The sequence below is a fragment of the Callithrix jacchus genome, chromosome 10 (assembly GCF_049354715.1).
Source record: "Callithrix jacchus isolate 240 chromosome 10, calJac240_pri, whole genome shotgun sequence".
Lineage (NCBI taxonomy): Eukaryota > Metazoa > Chordata > Mammalia > Primates > Cebidae > Callithrix > Callithrix jacchus.
Window position 1 is genome coordinate 96,775,314 of NC_133511.1, and position 25,977 is coordinate 96,801,290.

Here is a 25,977-nt window from a genome sequence, read left to right on the forward strand (position 1 = left end):
AACCCACCTGAAGGTCACTGAACTCCATCCATTTTAATGACGGCTTTATTAGTTAGGCATATTTGATTAAATCAGTGGCTACTGGTGATCGGCTCAACCATCAACCCTTCTCCTCTCCCTGGAGATTGAGGGCTGGGGCTGAAAGTCCCAACCCTCCAATCATGCTTTGGTCTTTCTGGTCACCAGCCCCCCTCCTGAAGCTGCCTACATGCCTCCAGCCACTAGGCATTTCGTTAGCCTACCAAAGATCCTCTTCACTTCAGAGATTCCAAGCATTTTAGGAGCTGTTTGCCAGGAACCAGGGGCAGAGACCAAATATATATCTTTCTCATATGACAATATTGTAGGTTATAGACATGAAACTTCAGATACTATACTTAATGGACAATTTAAAGATTTTCTACAAGTAGTTTTGATTACATGTAATTTTCACATTGCCTTTGGATCTGGACACCTATAAAAATTGTTCTTCCTTTGTAAGTGTCCAAGTTGCATGTTGGGAAGTTAATGCTATTACCAGTTGGTGGAATTGGAAAGCAAGGTTGCACAGCAAGTTTTGCTTGTAGTTTATGGAAAAGAAATCCCCCCCCGGGTTGCTGTATTGTGAGGAAAGAAAGGTAGGGACCAGCATATGCTGTAAGTGTGGGAATATATCCTCCCCACACCTGATGCAGCCTTTCATCCTAATGTTGCAGAATGTATCTCTTCTGCACAGCTAGGTGTGGGACTCAGTTTCAGCCTTTTGTTTTCTGTTCTACTATCTTGTCCTTTCTTCAGGCAGTTCTTCTATGATATATGTAATTATCTTAAGCCGAATAGGGCTATCAAAACAAAAGTTCATTTCCACAATAATTTCCAGAATAGGCAAAATACTCTCAGGGCAAAAACACCTTTAGTTCTTTGATTGTTTTTACTTCAGTTTCGGCCTTACTATCTTGTCAATTCTTTGATGCTTTTACAATGTTTTATAATATAGTTCATATTCATTTTGTAGTTCTCAGTGAAAAAATTGGAGCAAACAGACTGGCACTACCCCATTGTAAACAAGAAGCCCCCTTCCCATTCCTCCTATTCAATGGAGGAAGTCCACCATCCATTAAGGTACAACTCAATGAACTTTTTGAACGTTTCCTTATAGTTACTCAAGAAGTCTCCCCACTTCTTAGGTGTTCCATTGATACGTTGTAACTCTGTTATTTCACTGTCCATATCCTCTTTTTGCTCTAATTGCTTATGCCTGTAGTGCCTATCAGTTAGAAGTGAAGTCCTTGGAGTCAGGGATCGTGTCTCAGTTATTTTTGTGTCCTTGGTAGCACCAATTTCATGGACTCAATGTAATAGATTCTTAGTACATGTTTTGGTTGAATTGTACTGGATTTTGCTGAAGTAGAATAGAAGGGTTAAGAATGAAGTTGGCTCTGTTCATTTGGCATCTCTGTATGATACCGTATTCTACTGTGGCTGAGCTGGTATCCAGTCCTGAGCCTGTTCTCCCTTTTCTGTTATTCCTTACAGGTTCAGTGGTGATGTTAAATAGCCCTTGACCCATGCGAACTGATGACAGAATAGAGCCACAGCATGTGAAGTGATTTGACCTATAGCAATCTGAACCAGTGTTTTGTCTATACCTGTCCTCAGAGGCTATCTAGCTGCTAGATTTCATTTTTAATAATTCAGCTAAGAGTGTGGAACACTTTTCTCTTGAGGTTTTCAATAGCTAGTCTGAAGACATGTCTTCGAGAGCTTTAACTACTGTTCTAGAAGAGAGTGTTGGAATCGGGAAGAATAAGCATATTAGGTAGTTAAAGGAAAATATCTGAAAAAGAAAATAGAGAATATAAGCATGTAATTTTCAGTTTACTAAAGAATACTGTTTTTAGGAATAATAGTCATGAAAATTATAAGGGATTCAAGAAAATTATAAGGGAAAAAGAATTTTTGAAAAGCCTCTGTTACGCAGTTTAATGCATCTTTTAGTTTAGACATGATTGCTTCACAATCACAGTGATTTTTGCACACAATTTTGTAATTTTTAAAGAGTTTTAAACATATATCACAAATTATTCTAGATTCTTTATATTCTAGGTTTTTAGAAAGTAAATATTAAAAGGAACTTCAGGTGGTGAACATTCAACTGGAGCAATTTATTGTTACATAATAGAAAAGGCCCAAAATGCTGGTTATTCCAACTGTGTTTTATCTGAGCCATGATCTTCCCAGACACATAAGTAGATTTTAGAATCAACTCTTACAGTGACCTTTTTGCTTGTACAACTCCCTTCAACTTTGGTGACTCTCTAGATGTCCCTGTTTAATGAATGCCAACTTATGCATGTACTATAGTAATGTGTCACAAAAGCATTTGACATAAATTATATATTAGATGATATATGTTGGTTTGTTTGTGTTAAACTGTATGAAGATCTTAGAAATGTAAAAATTCAATCACTTACTTGGAGACCATATGATTGCCTCCAATCCCCCTGGGAGTTAAGTAAGATAAATATTGTAAATTCAATTACCATATAAAGAGTTGTTTCTTTTCTAAGTTAAGTAAACTAACACAAAGATCACTAAAAATATAAGGCTTCTTGAATGTTCTTTTTTCCCTCCCTCTTTTGACAAGACTGTGAAAAGGTGACAGTAATAATGTAATATTAATAAGGCCTACTCCTGGAGAGGAAGCAGAATAAGATGGCCAAGTAGAAGCCTCCAGTGATCATCCCTTCTGCAGGAACATCAAATTGGACAACTATATTAGGGAAGGAGGCCTGGAGTAGGATAGGAAGGACAGTCTTTAATCACTTACACCATCCCTCTCCCATCCCCCTGCAGTGGCACCTGGCATGGAAAGAGAATCCGTGTGCTCAGGGAAGGGAGAGCACCATGCTTGTAGGATGTTGCATTCACAGTGCTGCTGTGTCACAGTGGAAAGCAACACTTGGCAAAATTCAGCCAGCACCCACAAAGAGCATTTAGACCAGCCCTAGATGGTAAGTTGTCCATCCCCAGAGGTCTGAACTTGAGTTCTAGCAAGCCCTCCACCCCAAGCTAAAGTCATCTGGGGTCATAAATTAACTTGAAATTTAATCCTTGTGGCAGTCTAGGCCACAAGGATTGTAATTCCTGGACAGGTGTTATGCTGAGCTCAGAGTCAGTTGACTTGGGGTGCACATGACCTGATGAGACACTAGCTAGGGTGACCAAGGTAGTACTTGCATCAGCCTTCCCCCAACCCTAGGCAACACAGCTAAAACTCTGGGAGAGACTCCTTCCTTCTGCTCGAGGTGAAGATAGTAGAGAGTAAAGACAACTGTGTCTTGCAACTTGGATACCAGCTCAGCCACAGTAGAATAGGGGAGCCAGTCCCCCCATTCTAGGCTCTATCTCCTGAGTGACATTTCTAGACATACCCTGGGCCAGAGGGGAACCTTCTGCTTTGAAGGGAAGGACCCAGTTCTAGCAGAATGCATTACTTACTGACTAAAGAAACCTTCAGTTTTGACATCACTGGTACCCAGGCAGTACTTGCCGTGGGCCTTGGGTAAGACTCAGGGCTGTGCTGGCTTCAGATGTGACCCAGCACATTCCCAGCTATGGTGGCCATGGAGAGAGATTCCTGCTGAGGAAAAGAGAAAGAAGAGTAAAGGGACTTTGTTTTGTACCTTGGATACCAGCATGGCTATGGTGGGGTAGAACACCAAGTGGGTTCCTGGCATACTCAGTTCCAGACTAGCTCCTGAACAGCATCTTTGGACCTTCCCTGGGCCAGAGGGAGCCCACTGCCCTAAAGAGACTCAGGGCTGGCAGTGTTCACCAGAAGCTGACTGAAGAGTCTTTAGGCCTTGAATGAACATCAGTGGTAGCCAGGCAGTACTTGCTGCAGGCCTGGAGTGGTGGTGACCATAGGGGAGAGACTCCTTCTGCATGAGGAAAAGAGAGAAAAAGTGGAAAAGACATCCTCTTGTGGCTTGGGTGCCAGCTCAGCCACAGTAGAATAGAGTACCAAGTAGACTATGATTCCAACTCCAAGCCCTGGCTCCCAGATAGCACCTCTGGGTTTGCCCAGGGCCAGGGGGCAAGCCTGGCTGAATTCAACACCTGGTAATTATAGAGCCCAGGGACCTTGAGTAAACATAGGTAGGTAGCCAGGTAGTGGTCACTGTGGGCTCTGAGCAAACCCAGTGTGGTGGTGACTTCAAATCTGAACCACCACAGTCCCAGTGGTGATGGCCACGTAGGTGCTTGTGTTACCCCTTCCCCTGCTCCAGGTAGCTCAGCACAGAGAGAGAGAGAGAGAGAGAGAGAGAGATGGCCACGTAGGTGCTTGTGTTACCCCTTCCCCTGCTCCAGGTAGCTCAGCAGAGAGAGAGAGAGAGAGAGGGAGGAAGAGGAAGAGGAAGGAGGAGGAGGAGGAGGAGGAGGAGGGAGGGGGGAGGGGGGAGGGGGGGAGGGAGAGTGACAGTACAAAAGCCTGTCTAGTAATCTAGGGAATTCTCCCAGATCTTACGCAAGATCACCAAGGCAGTACTACAAGTCTGTAAGAGCCACAACATTACTGAGGTTGGGATGCCCTCTAAATGAAGATATAGAGGCAGTGACCAAAGAGTTAGATTACAACGCACAAGTTTCTCTGAATACTTGGAATGCCTTCACAAGAAGGACTGGTACAAACAACCACAGACTATGAAGACTACAATAAATACCTAATTCTTCAATGCCCAGGCACCAAAGAACATCCACAAATATCAAGACCATTCAGGAAAACATGACCTCAACTAAATAAGGCAAGGTAACAGTGGCCAATCCCAGAGAGATAGAGATATATGACCTTACAAATAGAGAATTCAAAATAGGTGTTCTGGGGAAGCTCAGTGAAATTCAAGATAACACAGAGAAACATTTCAAAATCCTGTCAAATAAATTTAACAAAGAGACTGAAACAATTAAAATGAATCAAGAAGAAATTTTGGAGCTGACAAATGCAATTCATATCCTGAAGAATTCATCAGCATATCTTAACAGCAGAATTGATCAAGCAGAATAAAGAATTAGTAAGCTTGAAGACAGGCTCCTTGAAAATACACAGTCACAAGGGACAAAAGAAAGAAGAATAAAAAAAAGAAGGAAACATGCCTACAACACCTAGAAAATAACCTCAGTAGTGCAAATCTAAGAATTATTGGACTTAAAGTGGAGGTAGAGAGAGGGGTAGCAAGTTTATTCAGAGGGTTAATAACGGAGAACTTCTGAAACCTAGAGAAAGATATCAATATTCAAGTACAAGAAGGTTATAGAGCATCAAGCAGATTTAACCCAAATAAGACTACCTCAAGATATTTAATAATCAAACTCCCAAAGGTCAAGGATAAAGAGAGGATCCTAAAAGCAGCAAGAGAAAAGAATCAAATAGCATGCAAAGGAGCTCTAATATATCTGGCAGCAGATTTCCTAGTGGAAATCTTACAGGCCAGGAAGGAGTGGCATGACATATTTAAAGTGCTGAAGGGAAAAAAAAAAAAACTTATTCTAGAATAGTATATCCAGCAAAAATATCCTTCAAATATGAAGGAGAAAGAAAAGACTTTCCCAAACACAAGCTACGGGAGTTCATCAACAACAGACCTGTCCTACAAGAAGTACTAGAGAGAGTTCTTCCATCTGAAAGAAAAGTACATTAATAAGCAATAAGAAACCATCTGAAGGTACAGAATTCACTAGTAACAGTAAGTACATAGAAAAACTCAGACTGTTATAAATGGTAATTGTGGTATGTAAATTACTTGTATCCTGAGAAGAAAGAGTAAAAGATGAACCTATAAAAAGTAATTACTACAATAACTTTTCAAGACCTAGACAGTATAATAAAATATAAAATAGGAACAATAAACACTTAAAAAGTGGGGGGACAAGAGCACATAAATGTCTTCTTTTGAGAAGTACCTGTTCATATCCTTCACCCACTTTTTGATGGGGTTATTTTTTTCTTGTAAATTTTAGTTCTTTGTAGATTCTGGATATTAGCCCTTTGTCAGATGGGTGGATTGCAACAATTTTTTCCCATTCTGTTGGTTGTCGGTTCACTCTAATGATTGTTTCTTTTGCTGTACAGAAGCTCTGGAGTTTAATTAGATCCCACTTGTCTATTTTGGCTTTTGTTGCCATTGCTTTTGGTGTTTTAGTCGTGAAGTCCTTGCCTATGCCTATGTCCTGAATGGTTTTGCCTAGGTTTTCTTCTAGGGATTTTATGGTGTTAGGTCTTATGTTTAAGTCTTTATTCCATCTGGAGTTGATTTTAGTGCTAGGTGTCAGGAAGGAGTCCAGTTTCTGCTTTGTGCACATGGCTAACCAGTTTCACCAACACCATTTATTAAATGGGGAATCCTTTCCCCATTGCTTGTTTTTGTCAGGTTTGTCAAAGATCAGATGGTTGTAGATGTGTGGCGTTGCCTCCGTGCCTCTGTTCTGTTCCATTGGTCTATATCTCTGTTTTGGTACCAGTACTGTGCTGTTTTGATTACTGTGGCCTTCTAGTATAGTGAAGTCAGGTAGGGTGATACCTCCAACTTTGTTCTTTTTGCTTAGAATTGACTTGGCTCTTTGGGTTCTCTTTTGATTGCATATCCAGTTTAAGGTGTTTTTTTCCAGTTCTGTGAAGAGGGTCATAGGTAGCTTGATGGGGATAGCACTGAATATATAAAATACATTGGGCAGTACGGCCTTTTCACAATATTGATTCTTCCTAACCATGAACGTGGAATGTTTTTCCATCTGTTTGTGTCCTCTCTTATTTCCTTGAGCAGTGGTTTGTAGTTCTCCTTGAAGAAGGCCTTTACATCCTTTGTTAGTTGTATTCCTAGGTATTTTATTCTCTTTGTGGCAATTGTGAATGACAGTGCATTCTTGATTTGGCTCTCTGTTAGTCTGTTATTGGTGTATAGGAATGCTTGTGATTTCTGCACATCAATTTTATATCCTGAGACCTTGCTGAAGTTACTTATCAGTTTCAAGAGACTTTGGGCTGAGACGATGGGGTCTTCTAAATATACAATCATGTCGTCTGCAAATAGAGACAATTTGACTTCCTCCTTTCCTAACTGAATACTCTTTATTTCTTTTTCATGCCTGATTGCTCTGGCTAGAACTTCCAATACTATATTGAATAAGAGCAGTGAGAGAGGGCATCCTTGTCTAGTGCCAGATCTCAAAGGGAATGCTTCCAGTTTTTGCCCATTCAGTATGATATTGGCTGTGGGTTTGTTGTAAATAGCTTTCAATATTTTGAGATATGTTCCATCGATACTTAGTTTATTGGAGTTTTTAGTATAAAGGGCTGTTAAATTTTGTCGAAGGCATTCTCTGCATCTGTTGAAATGATCCTGTGGTTTTTGTCTTTGGTTCTGTTTATGTGGTGAATTACATTTATAGACTTGTGTAAGTTGAACCAGCCTTGCATACCTGGGATGAAGCCTACTTGATCGTGACGGATACGCTTTTTGATGTGCTGTTGCAATCAGTTTGCCAGTATTTTACTGAAGATTTTTGCATCTATGTTCATCATGGATCTTGGCGTGAAGTTTTCTTTTCTTGTTGAGTCTCTGCCAGCTTTTGATATCAGGATGATGTTGGTCTCATAAAACGATTTTTTTTATGAAAAAAATCATAAAATCTTTTGGGAATCCAAAAAGGATTCCCTCTTTTTGGATTCTTTGGAATAGTTTCAGAAGGAGTGGTACCAGCTCCTCTTTGTATGTCTGGTAGAATTCAGCTGTGAACCCATCTGGACCTTGGCTTTTTTTGGTTGGTAGGCTATTAATTGCTGCCTCAACTTCAGCCCTTGTTATTGGTCTATTCAGGGTTTCAACTTCTTCCTGGTTTGGTCTTGGGAGGGTGCAAGTGTCCAGAAATTTATCCATTTCTTCCAGGTTTACTGATTTATTTGCATAGAGTTGTTTGTAGTAATCTCTGATGGTAGTTTGTATTTCTGTGGAATGGGTGGTGATATCCCCTTTATCATTTTTTATTGTATCTGTTTGATTATTCTCTCTCTTCTTTTTTATTAATCTGGCTAGTGGTCTGTCCATTTTTGTTGATCTATTCAAAAAACCAGCTCCTGGATTTATTGATTTTTTTTTGAAGGGTTTTCTTGTGTCTCTGTCTCCTTCAGTTCTGCTCTGATCTTAGTTATTTCTTGCCTTCTGCTAGTTTTTGAGTTTTTTTAATCTTGCTTCTCTCGCTTTTTCAATTTTGATGATAGAGTGTCGATTTTAGATATTTCCCTGCTTCTCATGTGTGCATTTATTGCTATAAATTTCCCTCTAGACACTACTTTAAATGTGTCCCAGAGATTCTGGTACGTTGTGTCTTTGTTCTCATTGGTTTTGAAGAACATCTTTATTTCTGCCTTCATTTCATTGTTTATCCAGTCAACATTCAAGAGCCAATTGTTCAGTTTCCATGGAGTTGTGTGGTTCTGAGTTAGTTTCTTAATCTTGAGTTCTAATTTGATTGCATTGTGGTCTGAGAGACTGTTATGATTTCTGTTTTTTTGCACTTGCTGAGGAGTGATTTACTTCCAATTATGTGATCAGTTTTAGAGTAGGTGTGAATGTGGTTCTGAGAAGAATGTATATTCTGTGGAGTTGGGGTGGAGAGTTCTGTAAATGCCTGTTCAGTGTGCTTGGTCCAGATCTGAGTTCAAGTCCTGGATATCCGTGTTAATTTTCTGTCTCATTGATCTGTCTAATATTGACAATGGAGTGTTAAAGTCTCCCAGTATTATTGTGTGGGAGTCTAAGTCTCTTTGTAGGTTGTTAAGAACTTGCCTTATGTATCTGGGTACTCCTGTATTGGGTGCATATATATTTAGGATCATTAGCTCTTCTTGTTGCATTGATCCTTTTATCATCAAGCAATGACCTTCTTTGTCTCTTCTGATCTTTGTTGGTTTAAAGTCTATTTTAACAGAGACTAGGATTGCAACTCCTGCTTTTTTTTTTTTTTGCTCTCCATTTGCTTGGTAAATTCTTCCTCCATCCCTTTATTTTGAGCCCATGTGTGTCTTTGCACATGAGATGGGTTTCCTGGACACCGATGGATTTTGGCTTTTTATCCAATTTGCCAATCTGTGTCTTTTGATTGGTGCATTTATCCCGTTTACATTTAAGGTTAATATTGTTAGATGTGAATTTGATCCTGCCATTTTGATGCTAGCTGGTTGTTTTGCCCATTAGTTGATGCAGTTTCTTCATTGTGTCGATGCTCTTTACCATTTGGTAGGTTTTTGGAGTGGCTGGTACTGATTGTTCCTTTCTATGTTTAGTGCTTCTTTCAGGAGCTCTTGCAAGTCAGGCCTGGTGGTGATGAAATCTCTGAGCAATTGCTTGTTCATAAAGGATTTTATTTCTCCTTTGCTTCTGAAGCTTAATTTGGCTGAATATGAAATTCTACGTTGAAAGTTCCTTTCTTTAAGGATGTTGAATATTGGTCCCCACTCTCTTCTGGCTTGTAGGGTTTCTGCTGAGAGATCTGCTGTGAGTCTGATGGGCTTCCCTTTGTGGGTAACCCGACCTTTCTCTCTGGCTGCCCTTAGTATTTTTTCCTTCATTTCAACTCTGGTGAATCTGTCGATCATGTGCTTTGGGGTTGCTCTTCTTGAGGAGTATCTTTGTGGTATTCTTTGTGTTTCCTGGACTTGAATATTGGGCTGACTTGCTAGGTTGGGGAAGTTCTCCTGGATAATATACTGAAGAGTGTTTTCCAGCTTGGATTCATTCTCTCTGTCACATTCAGGTACACCTATCAAATATAGATTAGGTCTTTTTCACATAATCCCATATTTCTTGGAGTCTTTGTTCATTTCTTTTTACTCTTTTTTTTCTTCTAATCTTGCCTTCTCATTTTATTTCATTGAGTTGATCTTCAATCTCTGATATCTTTACTTCTGCTTGAGTTATTCAGCTATTGAAACTGGTGTATGCTTTGCGAGGTTCTCGTGTTGCATTTTTCAGCTCCATCAATTCATTTATATTCTTCTCTAAGCTGTTTATTCTCATTAGCATTATGTCAAACCCTTTTTCACGGTTCTCAGTTTATTTGCATTGGGTTAGGACATGTTCTTTTAGCTCAGAGAAGTTTGTTATTACCCACTTTCTGAAGCCTGTTTCTGTCAATTCATCAGACTCATTCTCCATTCAGCTTTGTTCCCTTGCTGGTGAGGAGTTTTGATCTCTTGGAGGAGGAGAGACATTCTTGTTTTGGGTGTTTTCATTCTTTTTGCACTGGTTTCTTCCCATCTTTGTGGATTTATCTACCTGTGGTCTTTGTAGTTGGTGAGTTTCAAATGGGGTCTCCGAGTGGACATACTTTTTGTTGATGATGAACTTATTTCTGTTTTTTAGTTTTCCTTCTAACAGTCAGGCCCGACTGCTGGAGGTGCACTCCATACCCTACTTGTCTTAGGATCAACTGCGGTGGCTGCAGAATAGTAAGGGTTGCTGCCAGTTTCTTCTTCTGTCATCTTTGTCCCAGAAGGATACCTGCTAGATGTCAGCCTAAGCTCTCCTTTATTAGGTGTCTTTTTGGATATATGGGGGTCGGGAGCTGCTTGAGGAGACAGTCTGTCCCTTATAGGAGCTGAAGTGCTGGGCTGTGAGCTCCACTGTTCCGTTTGGAGCTTCTGGGCAGGTACATTTAAGTCTGCTGCAGCAGAACTCATAACTGCCTTTTTTTCTCAGGTGCTCTGTCCTGGGAAGGTGGGGCTTTATTTATAAGTTCCTGACATGCTGCTTCCTTTTTTCAGAGATGCCCTGCTCAGTGAGGAGGTAGCCTACTCACAATCTGCCAGCAGAAGCGTTGCTGAGCTGCTGTGGGAGCTTCCTTGTGGTTTTGTTTATAGAGGTATAGTTAGAACTGCCTCAGTAATGGTAGTCTGCCTCAATAATGGCAAACTGCCTCTGTAATGGCAGACTGCCTTGGTAATGGAGGACTGCCTTGGTAATGGTGGGCTGCCTCAGTAATGGTGGACTGCCTTGGTAATGGCGGACGCCCTTCCTCCCACAGAGCTGAACGTCCAGCTGTGCTTGCTGTGAAACTCTCAATCCAGAGCGTTTCAGATTGCTGGCTTTTGTAGGGATGGGACCCGCTAAGCCAGATCATCTGGCTCCCTCTTTTAGCCCCCTTATTTTCAGTTTAATGGGGAACTCTGTCTCCCAGGCTTTCCAGGTACCAGTTGAAACAGCCGCCCAGATTTGTGTGAGTTTTTGTGCAGAGATCCATTGTGCCGGCTGAAACAGCCGAGCTGGAAACTTGTGGTGCTTTTCCGTCCAGGAATCTCCTGGTCTGTGGGCAGTAAAAACTCATTTGGAAATGCAGTAATCACTCACCCTCTGTGTTCTCGCTGTGAACTGCACTCCAGAGTTGTTCCTATTTGGCCATCTTCTACTGTCTATCAATTCCTTTTCTTTACTATTGTGAATAGTGCTGTAATGAACATATGCATGTTCCATGTGTCTTTGTTGTAGAAGGATTTATAAATATAAGGATTCATAATTCATTATACTCAATAATAGGACATACCCAATAATGGGATATACCCAATAATGAGATTGCTGGGTTGAATGGTACTTCTGTTTTAAGTTCTTTAAGGAACCACCAAACTGCTTTCCACAGTGACTGAAGTCATTTGTACTCCCACTAGAAGTATATAAGCATTCCCTTTTATCTGTAGCCTTGCAACATTGTTGTTTTGAGTTTTAAAAGATAGTCATTCTGACTATACACCCCTTTTAAAGATCTTAAATAGGGTGTATGGTCAGCCATATAAAAATTTAAAAGCTAAAAATTTAGATTTTGTTCAAAATATATTTACTCATACTGTGTCATTTGATTTTTACAAAACACTGTGAAGTATGTGGTCATATTTTTAATTCATTGTGTGAATATTAAGTGCCTTGTATGTGTCAGGCACTGTGGTAGGTGCTATGGATTTAATGGTGAATATGAACAAAGGTCCTTGCTCTCATGAGTAGCTTACAGTTTAGCTAATAGTCTTTTCATTTTTCTTTTTTTTGTTTTAATTGTACTTTAGGTTCTGGGGTACATGTGCAGATCATGCAGGGTTGTTGCCATTTTTCAAATGAGGAAATTTTATACAGTTGAATAATTTACTAGGGTCACAAGATTTGTAATAACAGAACCAGAATCAAAACTCAGTTTTTAATATTTTAAAAATCAGTTTTGCTCCAGTTATCTCTTGTGTCTTTAATTTTCCCTTTCCATTAGCTTTTTGCAGTCATCCAGTAAAGTGTCTTCAAAAAATTTTTTCATTGACCTTGGTTCTTAGAACTGTCACTCCTTTCTTCTTGCCACACATTACTTGACTTCTATCCATTGGCTTCTCAGCCCACTCTCTTTCACCACTGTCAGTCTTTTAAACAGTGACTACTAAAGTGGCCAGTGTTCCTTATTTGCCAAACATAGTGGATTTATTGTGACATCTGATACTGTCATAAGTCTTGAACCTTGCAACTTCTTCCTCTCTGGGCAGGAGCCTGTCTTTCCTGATTATCTTCTTGCCTGTCTGACCACTGCTCTATTTTCTTTTTCAGCATCTATTCCTCCATGTAATATAAATGTCACTGTCTTCAGAGTTTATCTGATCCTCCTCACTTACAACCAAATCAAGGATTCTTCATCTGAGGCCTAGGGGACTTTGGAGGTCTGTTAACCCCTCAATTATATGCAAATTATTATCAGATTCTTAGAGGAGTTCATAACTCAAAAAAGTTGCTCTCTCTGTGTTCCTTTAAGCTTTATCTGCTGCATAAGTGACTTCCAAATTTATGTACCTTGCTTCATACGTTTCCCTTTTCTGACTCCTACCTTTGATCTTCAGCAGCCTTAGCACAGTAGTTTCTTTATTGCCAGTCTCCCTACCTATCCTCTTACCCATTCCTTCCTACTATTAGATGTTAATTTCTTTGTCTTTGAAACAAAAATATTATTATGTCCCTATCATGATAATAATGTGGAGTTTTAATTAGGGGCAAATCCACATTCCTTAGCATACTAAAAAACTCCTATGATCTGATCCCAATCTAGCTTTTCAGCTTCATCTCTCTTACTTTTCCCTGTCCAACCATTTTTTTCACTCATTCTCAGTCTTACTTACAGTTCTCCTTTTTATAACTCTAATACCCATTTTAGTACTTTCTTGTCTTATATTTGCTACTATTTTTGCTCCTTCTCTCTCCCTGGAATATCCTTTCCTTCCCAATCCTCCACAGTTTCTCCATAGCCAACTCTTATGCATCCTTCAAAACCTAGTCAAATATCACCTTTGTAATAAAACCTTCCCTGACTTACTCCAAGTGAACGTCTTTTTCATGCTTTTATCTTATTCATCCTTCCCAATGCATCATAATAAATTGTTGGCATGCCTATTTTTTTTTTTAACCGCTAGGACAGGGATCAAGGAGAGTGATCCCTGTTTATCTATCATTCATTGGTTGGCACAATATCTGGCTTGTTGTAAGGTAGTAAATAAGTATTTTTTGATGGATAAACATATTTTTAGGATGCCAGTCTTACATGTGGGTTATATTTTCTCTAAATCACAAAACCTTAAAAAAGTTTAAAAACATTTTAAAAAGCATGTTTCATTTGTTAACGTGCATAAAAGATAAATGAATTGGTGACTGCTTCTTTAGGCAATATTTTACTAAGCAATAGGTGGCAGTAGTGTGCTGCACTTGACTTTACCTTTGTGATGATTATTTTTTTCAGCTTTCATAATCTTAAGGTGGTGTCAAAGTGTAAAGGACACACTCCCAGTAGGTATCTTTTTGTAACATGACCATATTTTAAGCAAGTGAGCATCTCTTAGAAAATAAAGCAAACCAAAACATAACAAAACACAGTCAATGTCAGTCAATGTATGTCTCTCTCTTGCCTGTCTAAACTATATTCAGATGCAGTAGAGCATTGCAGATTGCATGGTCTTACAGCACTTCCTCACCAACCGTTTAACGGTTGCTTCATAATCCAGTTATTTGCAATAATGAAAACCAAAAATTATCTCAGAGAATATGTGTTTCTTGATATGCTAAGAAGCCTATTTAGGCCTTTATCTCAAAAATAGTATATTAAGTTGACTTTAACTATAATTACTAAATGCTTTATTTTCTACTTTTCCTCTTTTTTTTTTTCTGTCAGTATTAAGGTCACCTATCTTGTTTACTGAGCTTCAGTAGGTGATGTTCTTTTATCATTAGGTAGTTAGAATTAAGGATTGTTACAACTTCTCCTGCCTTACACATGTAATCCCATTATTAATTTTGAACACCTATATATGAGAATGTTACATACTTGTATACATATTTACGTGGGCATATATTTCATTTCAATTGTTATTTTCTATAGCTTATAAAGTTAAATCAGTTAAAGTTTTATTTTAAAAATATTTGTACATTTTAGGTACACAGAAGCTTTTCTGCAAATAAAAGAAATAGATAACTTTTATAGGAAACAGTTTTAGCATCGATCACATAAGAGATAGGTAAAGACAAACATATCTTCTTTACTGTTTTTTTCCTATCTCAGGAGTAAAGCACTCAAGGGAATTCAAAGCCACTGTACTAGTATCATTAATATGGCAGAATGATCAATTAATAGAAGAAAAAAATGAAAGCATTGACAGAATACACTACTTAATTAGTAGTACCTGATGGCCTTGGTGACCACAGCAAGAGCTCTGAGTTGTAGGAGAGCCCCTCTGTAGATCTTTGGTGTGTGTACATAGCCACTCTTATTTAGCAGGGATAACTTTAGTTTGACATCAGTTTCTTTAGTCCTTAACTATGTATGCAAAAAACTTTTCCCTGAACCCAGAGAGTAGGTGAAGTCAGCAAGTACCCTCCCTACTGTTAATTGTCATCGGGGGAAATTGGAGATAAAGTTTTGATATCAGAATTTTCTCTGTAGCTCATGTTGTATATAGTCATCGAAGACTTTGTTGATTTGATTTGGGAGAGTGGAGGTGTCTGGGTTTATACTTATATTGGCTACTACATAACCCACTGCACAAGATTAAAATTGTTTTCATATCTTATGTGCAATCATACAGGAACAGGGATTATGCTACACTTGCATATATTCAAAAGAGAAAAAAGGCATGTGTTACTAACAAAAGGAATTGGTGCAAGATTATATTTTAGAGTTTGTAAATCTTACAGTTTAAGGTATATTATAGAAGTTTTAAAAAAAGGTTCTGCGATAAATTGCCATGAATTCAATAATTCAACCACATATCTTAACCTTTTACATTTCTTTATTTTGATGAATTCAGTTTCTGCAGATCTATCTCTTAATTCTTTTTAAAAAGGTTTTCTTTTCTTTCTTTTTTTTTTTTTAACTTTAAGTTCCAGGTTACATATGCAGAACCTGCAGATTTGTTACATAGGTATACATGTGTTGTGGTGGTTTGTGCACCTATCAATTCATCATCTAGGTTTTAAGCCCTTCTTGCATTAGGTATTTGTCCTGATCCTCTCCCTCCCCTTGTCTCCCACCCCTCGTCAGGCCTTGGTATGTATTGTTCCCCTTGCTGTGTCCATGTGTTCTCATTGTTCAACTCCCATTTATAAGTGAGAACATGTGATGTTTGGTATTCTCTTCCTGTGTTAGTTTCCTGAGAATGATGGCTTCCAGCTTCATCTATGTCCCTGCAAAGGACGTGATCTCCTCCTTTTTTATGGCTACATAGTATTTCTTGGTGTATATGTGTCACATTTTCTTTATCCAGTCTATCACTGATAGGCATTTTGGGTTGGTTCCAAGTCTTTGAAGTTGTAATTGTGCTACATAAACATACATGTGCATGTGTCTTTGTAGCATGCAATTTATAATCTCTTGGGTATGTGTCCAGTAATGGGATTGCTGGGTCAAATGGTATTTCTGGTTCTAGGTCCTTGGAATTACCACTCTGTCTTCTACAATGATTGTTCAGAGAATTAGAAAAAAAAATACTTTAAATTTCATATGAAACTGAAAAAGAGCCTGTATAGCCAAGACAATCCTAAGCAAAAAGAACAAAGCTGGAGGTATCATGCTACCTGACTTCAAACTATATTACAAGCCTACCGTATCCAAAACAGCGTGGTACTGGTACCAAAATAGATATATAGACCAATGGAATAGAACAGAGGCCTCAGAAATAACATAACATCACACATATACAAGCATCTGATCTTTGACAAACCTGACAAAAACAGGCAATGGGGAAAGGATTTCCTGTTTAATAAATGGCGCCGGTAAAACTGGCTAGCCATATGCAGAAAACTAAAACTGGACCCCTTTCTTACATCTTACACAAAGATTAACTCAAGATGGATTAAAGACTTAAATGTAAAACCCAAAACCATAAAAACCCTCGAAGAAACCCTAGGCAATACCATTCAGGACAGAGGCATGGGCAAAGACTTCATAACTAAAACACCAAAAGCAATGGCAACAAAAGCCAAAACAGACAAATGGGATCTAATTAAACTAAAGAGCTTCTATACAGCAAAAGAAACTATCATCAGAGTGAACAGACAACCTACAGAATGGGAGAAAATTTTTGCAATCTACCCATCTGACAAAGGGCTAATATCTAGAATCTACAAGGAACTTAAACAAATTTACAAGAAAAAAATGAACAGCCCCATCAAAAAGTGGACAAAGGATATGAACAGACACTTCTCAAAAGAAGATATTTATGCTGCCAAGAAACATATGAAGAAAAGCTCATCATCACTGGTCATTAGAGACATGCAAATCAAAACCGTAAGATACCATCTCACACCAGTCAGAATGGCGAGTATGAAAAAGTCAGGAAACAATAGATGCTGGTGAGGCTGTGGAGAAATAGGAATGCTTCTGTACTGTTGTTGTGAGTTTAAATTAGTTGTCTGAATTCTTTATTTGAAAAACACCAATACTGGTGGGGTGGAGGGGGGAGGCAGGGAACATAAAAAAATAGAAAAGAAAAACACCAATACCTACCCCAAATTGCACAGCTTTATTGTCTTTCATTGTTCTTTAGTCTCTTTTCTCTCTTTCGAAACCCTATCCTTCCTTTTCCTCTTTCTCCCTCCTTCTCTTCTGTTTTCTTATTCCACTTCTCCTGCTGTCTCCCCTTTCTTCACTACCTCCTCCTCTTCCCCTTCCTCTGCCTGCCTCTCCCATCTTCCTGCTTCCCTCTTTCTCACTTCCTCCTCTGTTTTTCTCTCTCTTGCTCCTGCTTCTTGGAGCTACTAGGAATCTCAGAATTAATCTCCCAATTTTTTCTCAAAGGCAGTCAGTGATATAGTGCTATTTCGCAGAAGTTTCAAAAAACATGTTCAGAAGACCAAGAGGTCTATTTAAAAATATTAATGGTATTAAAATGGCTCTTCTGGAGAATGGAGGCATTCCTTAGAGATTTGGGTGTACATTTCTTCATATTGTTCTGTCAGTGTGGCTGGCCACATAATCACACTGAACCATCACTTTAAGGCTCTCTCTGAGAACCAAGAGGCTATCTTTGTTAAATGTAAGATTCCATTATAGGATTATTCACAAAGATTCTATAGTAAGGGCTGCTGTTACATTATGGAGCCAAATTGTGAGCTCTAGGAAAGCATATTGTTTTTGACTGCATACAGTCCTGTATCACTTCAAGTTTAAGAAATGTGTTGTTAGGCAATTTCATCCTGTGAGAACATCACAGAGTGTACTTACATAAGCCATCCACGTATAAATGGTGTATCCTGCTGCACATTAGGCTTTATGGTATAGCCTTTTTATAGTATATATATATTATTATTATATATATATGGTTTTTTTGTGTGTATATATATAATATACACAAATATTATATAGTATTTGTGTATCTAAATATAACCATAGAACAGATACAGTAAAAATATGCCACAAAAGATTAAAAATGGTACACACCTGTGTAGGGTCCATACCATAAGTAGAGCTAATAGAACTGGAATGTGCTCTGGGTGTCAGTGAGTGGTAAGTAAATGTGAAGGCCTAGGACGTCACTGTACACTATTGTAGACTTTATAAACATTGTACATTCAGGCTATGCTAAATTTATACAAAATATTTTTAAAATAATAAATGAACCTTAGCTTATTGTAACATTTTTACTTTATAAATTTTTTTTTTTTTAATTACAGAAACAGGATCTTACTCTGTTACCCATGTTAGAGGGCAATGGTGTGAGCATAGCTAACTGCAGCCTCGACCTCCTGGGCTCAAGTGATCCTCCCACCTCAGCCTCCTGGGTAGCTAGGACTGCAGGCTGGTGCCACCATGCCTGGCTAATCTTGTAATTATTTTGTAGAGATGAGGTCTCACTACCTTGCTCAGGCTGGTCCCGAACTTCTGGCCTCAAGTGATCCTCCTGCCTTAGCCTCCCGAAGTGCTGGGATTACAGGCATGAGTTGCCACACCCAGCTCCACTTTATAAAGTAGGTTTGTTTACAACAGCATTTCCACAAACATGTGAGTAATGCATTATACTGTGACATTATAATAGCTCTGATGTCACTAGGCAGTAGGAATTTTTCAGCTCCATTATAATCTTATGGGGCTGCCATTGTATATGTAGTACATCATTGACTGCAACATCGTTATCTGGCACATGACTGTACTCCCTTTTAAATTACAGATATCCTTTTCAGCTAATTAATATGCATATATGTGTGTGTGTATATATATGTCTGTGTGTGTGTGTATCATCCTTCATGAAGAAAAATGTTAGGAATGCTCTTCTAGTGGTATGACTGAACTAAACTTGGGTCTGCACATCAGGTTTGCCAAAGCCAAGCACTTATATCGAGATTTGCAGTGAGAGAAAGTGAGACATTTATTTCAGGGTGCCAAGCAAGGAGAATTGGGCAGCTCATGCTGAAGACTCAACCTCCTCTATGGCTTACATATAAGAGTTTTAAAGGTGGGGAAACAGGTTACAGGCAATGGCATATATCAACACATGAAATATATACATTGATTTGGCCTAAAAAGGCAGGACATCCTGAAGCAGGGGCTTTGGAATCGTAGGTGGATTCAAAGATTTTTTGATTGGCAGTTGGTTAAGGAAAGAGAGCTTTGTGTAAAGACTTGTGGTCAGCAGAAAAGAATATTAGATCTGTCCCATGGGCATGACTTCCTCCAGGCCACTCAGGAAGAAATTTTAAACAAAGAAATACGGTCAGAGTTCAGTCTCCGGTTTCTTCTTATCTGAAGTCTGTGTACCAGCAGATCCATTTGGTGGGGGTCCGGGTTTCTGAAAAACAACTCAGAGGCCTATGTTAAGATGTTTTCTTTAGTTTCCATAGGTGTTACTGGAAAGGAGTCCCCAGTCCAGACACCAAGAGAGGGTTCTTGGATCTCATGCAAGTAATCCCAGCTACTTAGGAGGATGAGGCAGGAGAATTGCCTGAACCCAGGAGGTGGAGGTTGCGGTGAGCCGAGATTGTGCCATTGCACTCCAGCCTGGGTAACAAGAGCAAAACTCTGTCTCAAAGAAAGAAAGAAGTCAGGGTGGGTCCGTAAAGTGAAATCAAGTTTATTAAGAAAGTAGGGAAATAAAAGAATGGCTACTCTTTAGACAGAGCAGCCCTAAGGGGCTGCTGGTTCACCATTTTTTATGGTTATTTCTTGATTATGTGTTAAATAGGGGGTGGATTATTCCTGCCTCCCCTTTTTAGACCATATAGGGTAACTTCCTGATGTTGTTGCCATGGCATTTGTAAACTGTCATGGCACTAGTGGTAATGTAGCAGTAAGGACCACCAGAGGTCACTCTTGTGGCCATCTTGGTTTTGGTGGCTTTTAGATGGCTTTACTGCAACCTGTTTTATCAGTAAGGTCTTTATGACCTGTGTCTTGTGTTGACCTCCTGTCTCATCCTGTGACTTTAGAATCCCTTAATCATCTGGGAATGCAGCCCAGTAGGTCTTAGTCTCATTTTACCCAGCTCCTATTCAAGATGGAGTTGCTGTGGTTCACACCCCTCTGACATAAGAAGCAAAACATTTTGTAACTTTAACTTTCTTGGCTGTGATTTTCAGCTGTTATTACCTTTGCTTATCAAGTTGCTCATTTACTTCTCAGGGCTAGCTGAGTGCGTTGAATTTTCCTTGAGGGAACTTAAGATTTTCCTTTATTTCCCTGCTGGGGGTGGAAAGCAGCAGACCCCAGAGAAGAATCCTGTGCTGTCTCAGTTGTCAGATATTGTGTGCAGATTTATTAATGCCTTATTACTTATATAATTCTCTAAAATTGACCTTTTCAATGTTATTTCACAACAGATATCTGAAGAAATGAGTTTTTATTATCTTTAGAGGTGCAGAGTGCCTCAAGCTATCGTGATTATTAGACTCATAAATGCATGCAAACTTAAAGACCTATAATAAGCTTTTATTCAGTGTTTATGTGTATGCTGCTCTTTGAAATTCCTCAATGATAATCTGTTTGGAATGTGTATCTACTGTAATGTCATGGAAATTCAACAGTGGTCATGTTGAGGCTTTTCAAGACAGTACTTGAGTGAGACCTTCCCCAGAATCATTGGCAAAAAAGCAAACAAACAAAAAAACTACAAACACCAACCAAGTATCTTTTTGCTAAGATTCTGATAAGATCTATTGTTGTTTTGACCCTTACTCCCATTTTGTAGTACAGCATTGGTATGTGAAACATTAACAGTTTTCTTTCAGGAAGATTAGAAGTATATGATAGAGAAAGAGACATTAGGAAATATTTTATTTTGATTGTAAATTCTCTCTACATATTAAGTGTAGTGCTTGGACAGCCCATTGCCATAAAATCTCAGCTGATGAGAACTAAGATTTCATAACTAAAGTGTTACTTATCCATGAAATAGTCAGTTAGAAAACAGATAACACATACCAATCCTGATGAAATGTGGATTGGTATGTTATCTGTTTGATACATATGTGTTATCTGTTTGATCATTTTCTGTATACCTCTTGTAGTATCATGAATGATCCTCTATTTTTGTATCAGGAGAGTTTCTTAATCTATTTTTGTGTTAATTGTTCTTATTCTCAATGAATTATATGAGAATTCAAAGAAGAATATAAATTTATGTAATTGAAAAGTCCCCCCAAATTTGAGGAAATTACTTAGATTGTGCAGTTATAGGTGTCAAGTCATTTCAAAGTAGTAAAATAGCAGTTTGCTGAAATTTTGGAACTAGATGTCTTTGTATAGTAAAGAATCACACAGATACTGTCACTCTCAGTATTTTTAATATTGTGACATATTTTTTATATTTTAATTTTGGATGCACTTTTCTATTCAGCAAAGCTTAGCTTTTTAAAATGTTTGGAAGTTATTAGAGTTGGCAAATGTACTCGAAAATAATAAAATCATTTCCATAAACTAGTGTGTAATTCAAGCTTTTCACTGATTCATATTAATTTTTTCATTACTTTTCTCTTTTTTGTTGTATTTAACTTTCTGTTAATATTGGAAGAAATTATTTTTCCTTTATGGCTTAGAAAGATTTGCTAAATTCCTTTTTAAAAATTTAGACATGTCTGAAGATGTTTTTCTATTGAGATATTGTCAACATAAAATGAAAAATGCACAGATCTTAAGTGTTAAGTTTGGTGAGTTTGATACCATGTAAACATCACCCCAAATAAGATATAGAACATTTCTGTTCCTCCAGCAAGTTCTCTCATGCCCCTCTTTCTTAATTTCCACTACCTATTCTCACCTGGAAACCAACTTTTTGGTTTCTGTTGCCACAGATTAAATGTGCCTAAATTGAGATTTCATGTCCTTGTAATCATACAGTATGTACTTTTTGTTCTTGCTTCTTTTACTTAACATATGTTTTAGATATTCATTTATATTATTGAGTATGTCATAATTTGTTCTTTTTAATTATTGAGTAATACTTCTTTTCTATAGATTTAATAAAATGTATTTACCTGTACTGCAGTTGATAAACATTTATGGTTCCAGTTTTTGAATAAGACTGTTATGAATAAGACTGTTAATCCATTCTTTAATGAGTCTTTTTGTAGATATGTATTTTTCATTTTTGTTGATTGTGAAGTCGATGTATATGTAACTTTATGATCAATTGACAAATCATTTCCTGTGAGGAGTATATAAGAATTCTGGTTATTTCATATCTTATCAACACTTAGTGTTATCAATTTTTTTTTCTTTCTTTCTTTCTTTTTTTTTTTTTTTTTTTTTTTTTTTTTTGAGACACAGGCTTCCTCTGTCACTCAGGCTGGAGTGCAGTGGCATGATCTCCACTCACTGCAATCTCTGTCTCTCCAGTTCAAGCAATTCTTGTGCCTCTGCCTCCCGGTTAGCTGGGCCTACAGGTGTGTGCCACAATGCCTGGCTAATTTTTGTATTTTTAGTAGAGACGGGGTTTTACCATGTTGACCAGGCTGGTCTCAAATTCCTGACCTTAGGTGATCTGCCTGCCTTGGCCTCCCAAAGTGTTGGTATAACAGGTGTGAGCCACCACACCCGGCCAGTCATTTTTATTTTAGCCATTCTATTACGGCTAAAATAAACTAGTAATATCTCATTGTGATTTGAATTTACATTTTCCTGATAACTAATAAAAAAGTTTAAGCACAAGTTTATATGTACACATTGTTTGTTTATCTTCTTTGAAAAAGTATCAGTTCAATCTTATTCATCTGTTTTTTATTAGTCTTTTTATTATTTATTTATAGGTTTTATTCTTGGATTCTGATACAAGTCCTTCGTTAGAAATATATGCAGCCAGTGTTTTCTCCCTGTGGCTTGTTTATTCATTTTCTTAGTGGTATCTTTGATGAGTGGAAAGTTTTAAGATTCGATAAAGTTCAGTTTATCGATTTTGCATCATACAGTTTATGCTTTTTATTTGCTGTCAAAGCTCTCTGTGCCTACCTTAAGCAGCAAAGATATTCTCTTGTGTGACCTTTATAGATTACTTTTGTGTGTATGATTCATTCTGAATTAATTTTGGTTTATGGAATAAGATAGGGATTGTGGTTATTTTTTTCCCCACAGGAATATCCAGTTGCTTCAAAACCATTTGCTATGTAAATACTTTCCTTTCCTCATTGAATTGCTGTGGCAGCTTTGTTGAAAGTCAGTTAACCATATATGTATGGTCTGTTTCAAGGCTGTCTTTAGGCCAGTACTACAGTTTTGATTATTGCTGAAATATTGATAGAGATTGTATTAATATATCAGTTTAGGGAAAATGGACAAGCAGCTTCTCATCCATGAACATGTTGTTTCTTCCATTTATTGGGCCTTTGATTTCTCTTAGTGCTACTTTGTGCTTCTCAGTGTAGACATCTTACATATATTCTCTTTGGCTTATTCGAAAGCATTTTTTGTGCTGTTGTTAATGGTAATTTCTTAAAATTTTATTCTCTTGTTACAAGATTTGCCGATTTGTTAATTTTGAATCTGTTGCTTCCAAGTCAATAAATTTTTTCAACTCCAGCAAAGTGCATTTCAGTTTAGTACTGAAAGAATATGGAAGTCAGTTAAAATAAATAAACTTTGCAAAATTAAACTTAGAACATACCTATTCTGTTAATTAAGGGGTATCAGTATTTTCTCTACTTGATTGATAAATGCTGTCTTCAGAGGTCCCTGTTTGATTCAGTTGGCATTTTTTGAGACTATAAGGAAGTTCATGGGTTTTTTTGTTTTTGTTTTTATATGGCTGTTTCTGGTTCCTTCATTAGGTAGTAACCCCCTAGAATACACAATGCTTTAGCTTACATCTGTCTTTTATTTGATAAGTGAATCAATGAAGTGGTACTAGCTTGGGCTCTCAAGAGTAGGAAGGTTTTTGGCGAATGGGGATTAAAAAAAAAAGAGCAAGAAATAAAATAAGACTTGACAACAAAAGGAAAATGACTGTGGTCTTTTGGGGTCAAAATGAGTCTGCCTCCCACATGATACCTCAGATTTAGAAATAGTAGAAACAAAATTAACATACACTTTGGGATCAGAAAGTCTTGAAACCTAGGATTAGGTGCGTGTTTTCCCATTAGCAATAAAGAAAAATTTCATATTTTAAGAATGTGTGTAATGCCACCATTTTATGTATAGCCCTTTTAATTGAAACTTCTTAAAACATTTAGTGTCTTGCATTACAATTTTAACTCATAGATATATTTGGACTGGGTTTTAATTTCTCATGGCTGTAAAAACAAACTATCACAAACTTGGTGGTTTCAAATATTTATTCTTTTATAGTTCTGGAGAATTCCAAAATAATTATCACTGGGCTGAGATCAAAGTGTTGGCAGCACTGCACTCCCTCTAGAGGATCTGGTAGAGAATCCATTGCTTGTCTCTTCCAGCTTCTGGAGTGTGCAGACATTCCTTGGCTTGTGGCCACCTCACTCCAGTCTTCAAGGGAAGCATTTCAGATCTCTCTCTGCACTGTCGTCAAATCACCTTCTTCCCTGTGTGTCATATCTCTCTCTGCCTCTTTCCATAAGAACACTTTGAATATATTTAGGGCCCAGCCATATAATCCATCAAAATCTTCCCATTTCATGAACTACAACATAATCACATCTATGAAATCCCTTTTTCCAGATAAAATAACATTTGCAGGTACTGAATATTGGGACTTGATATATTTGGGGGCTGTTATCAGCCTACCACAGACAATTATTCCTTTTCTTAGACCTTCACTTTGCTCTGAAAGTTACTGTTAGAACAGATTGGATGGAGGCTTTAAGCATCCCAAATGATAATACTTATTTTCTTGCTATAATTGCCATTTTTTAATGAAATGTACCCATTTAATAAATGTTATAGAATCTGAATAGACTTAAAGCCTCAGATGGTAAGCCACTTATTTCAATTAATCAGGAAAATACCAAATTAGGGAAAGAGATTGAATTATACTTTGACTATCATAGAACTGTATTTGACTCATAATAAAATTTAGTAATATTTTTTTAGTTTAAGGCAACCAGGAATTAATTCCTGGTTTTGTAGGGCTTTCTTTGTCAGATTGGTGCATGATCAGGCCTAATCTGTTCTATTCTTTAGTACCAAGTAGACTTTCTATATTGACCCCTGAGAAATTACCTACCTTTTGATCTTTACCCCTACTCTATAGCTACAAATTTAGAACAAGTTCTCCAGGGCCTTAATGCTTGTGACATACTGATAATAGGAGTTTTCCCATGTAAATGTGTCATAAATGTATCCTGACATATTTGAATATGTTACATGTAATAACATTTAGTCATACTAAGCTTGTTAGGCAAATCTTCCCATAGTGTTAGAGGAATGGGTCAGCTAGAGAACTTCAATGCAGCCAATTCCACTTTGGCTTAGGGATATTGCTTGAATATCCCAACTTAAGGATTGCCAAAACCTCAGTATAGAAATAACTTTTATGTGCATCATTTGCTAAATCATGGGCAAAGAAGATTAATCAATAAAGCCTTAGTTTCCTTTTCTTCAGTCCTTACATTAGTTTAAATATTTGATAACTGATAGATTTCATAGGAAGAAGGTAGTTTGCCAAAGGGAAAATGGAAGCCTAATCCTCATTGTTTGCCCTAGAATCTTTCTCCCAGTCTATGTGGTGCTTACCAGGTTCTTCTGTGTAACCAAATACCAGAATAACATTTACTGTGCTAGAGAGGATCTTCAGCAGTGTAGAGAAGTTCATCATGAAAATGAATCTATTATTAAGATAGTCTGTGTTTTAATTAAAACTTACATATTTTACCATTCTAAATTGAGAATTGAAGTCATTTTGCTTCATGGTACTTGACACAACTTACTGAGTGGCCTTAGCAATTTAGATAATAATTGGCATGGTACTTACAATTTTTTGGTGCTCCTGGTAATGAGTGTAAGGCAGTCAATGAAATAATTTAAATGATTGTACCATTAATTGAG

The 25,977-nt window shown here is 37.7% G+C and overlaps 1 protein-coding gene across 5 annotated transcripts in view; it reads left to right on the forward strand.

The window, feature by feature from the left end:
- Nucleotides 1-25,977, forward strand: part of DNAJC24 (DnaJ heat shock protein family (Hsp40) member C24) — a 57,561-nt gene that overhangs the window by 12,795 nt on the left and 18,789 nt on the right. The window contains exon 1 of one of the 5 annotated variants that reach the window (XM_078340798.1): nucleotides 1-22,409. This exon is cut by the window's left edge and continues 11,934 nt beyond it. The exons of 3 other annotated variants lie outside the window; for them this stretch is intronic. In XM_078340798.1, the coding sequence (XP_078196924.1) occupies nucleotides 22,328-22,409 (82 nt within the window). In that variant the 5' untranslated portion in view covers nucleotides 1-22,327. The remainder of the gene's footprint in view (nucleotides 22,410-25,977) is intronic. One more of the 5 variants, XM_078340799.1, reaches the window with a different exon arrangement.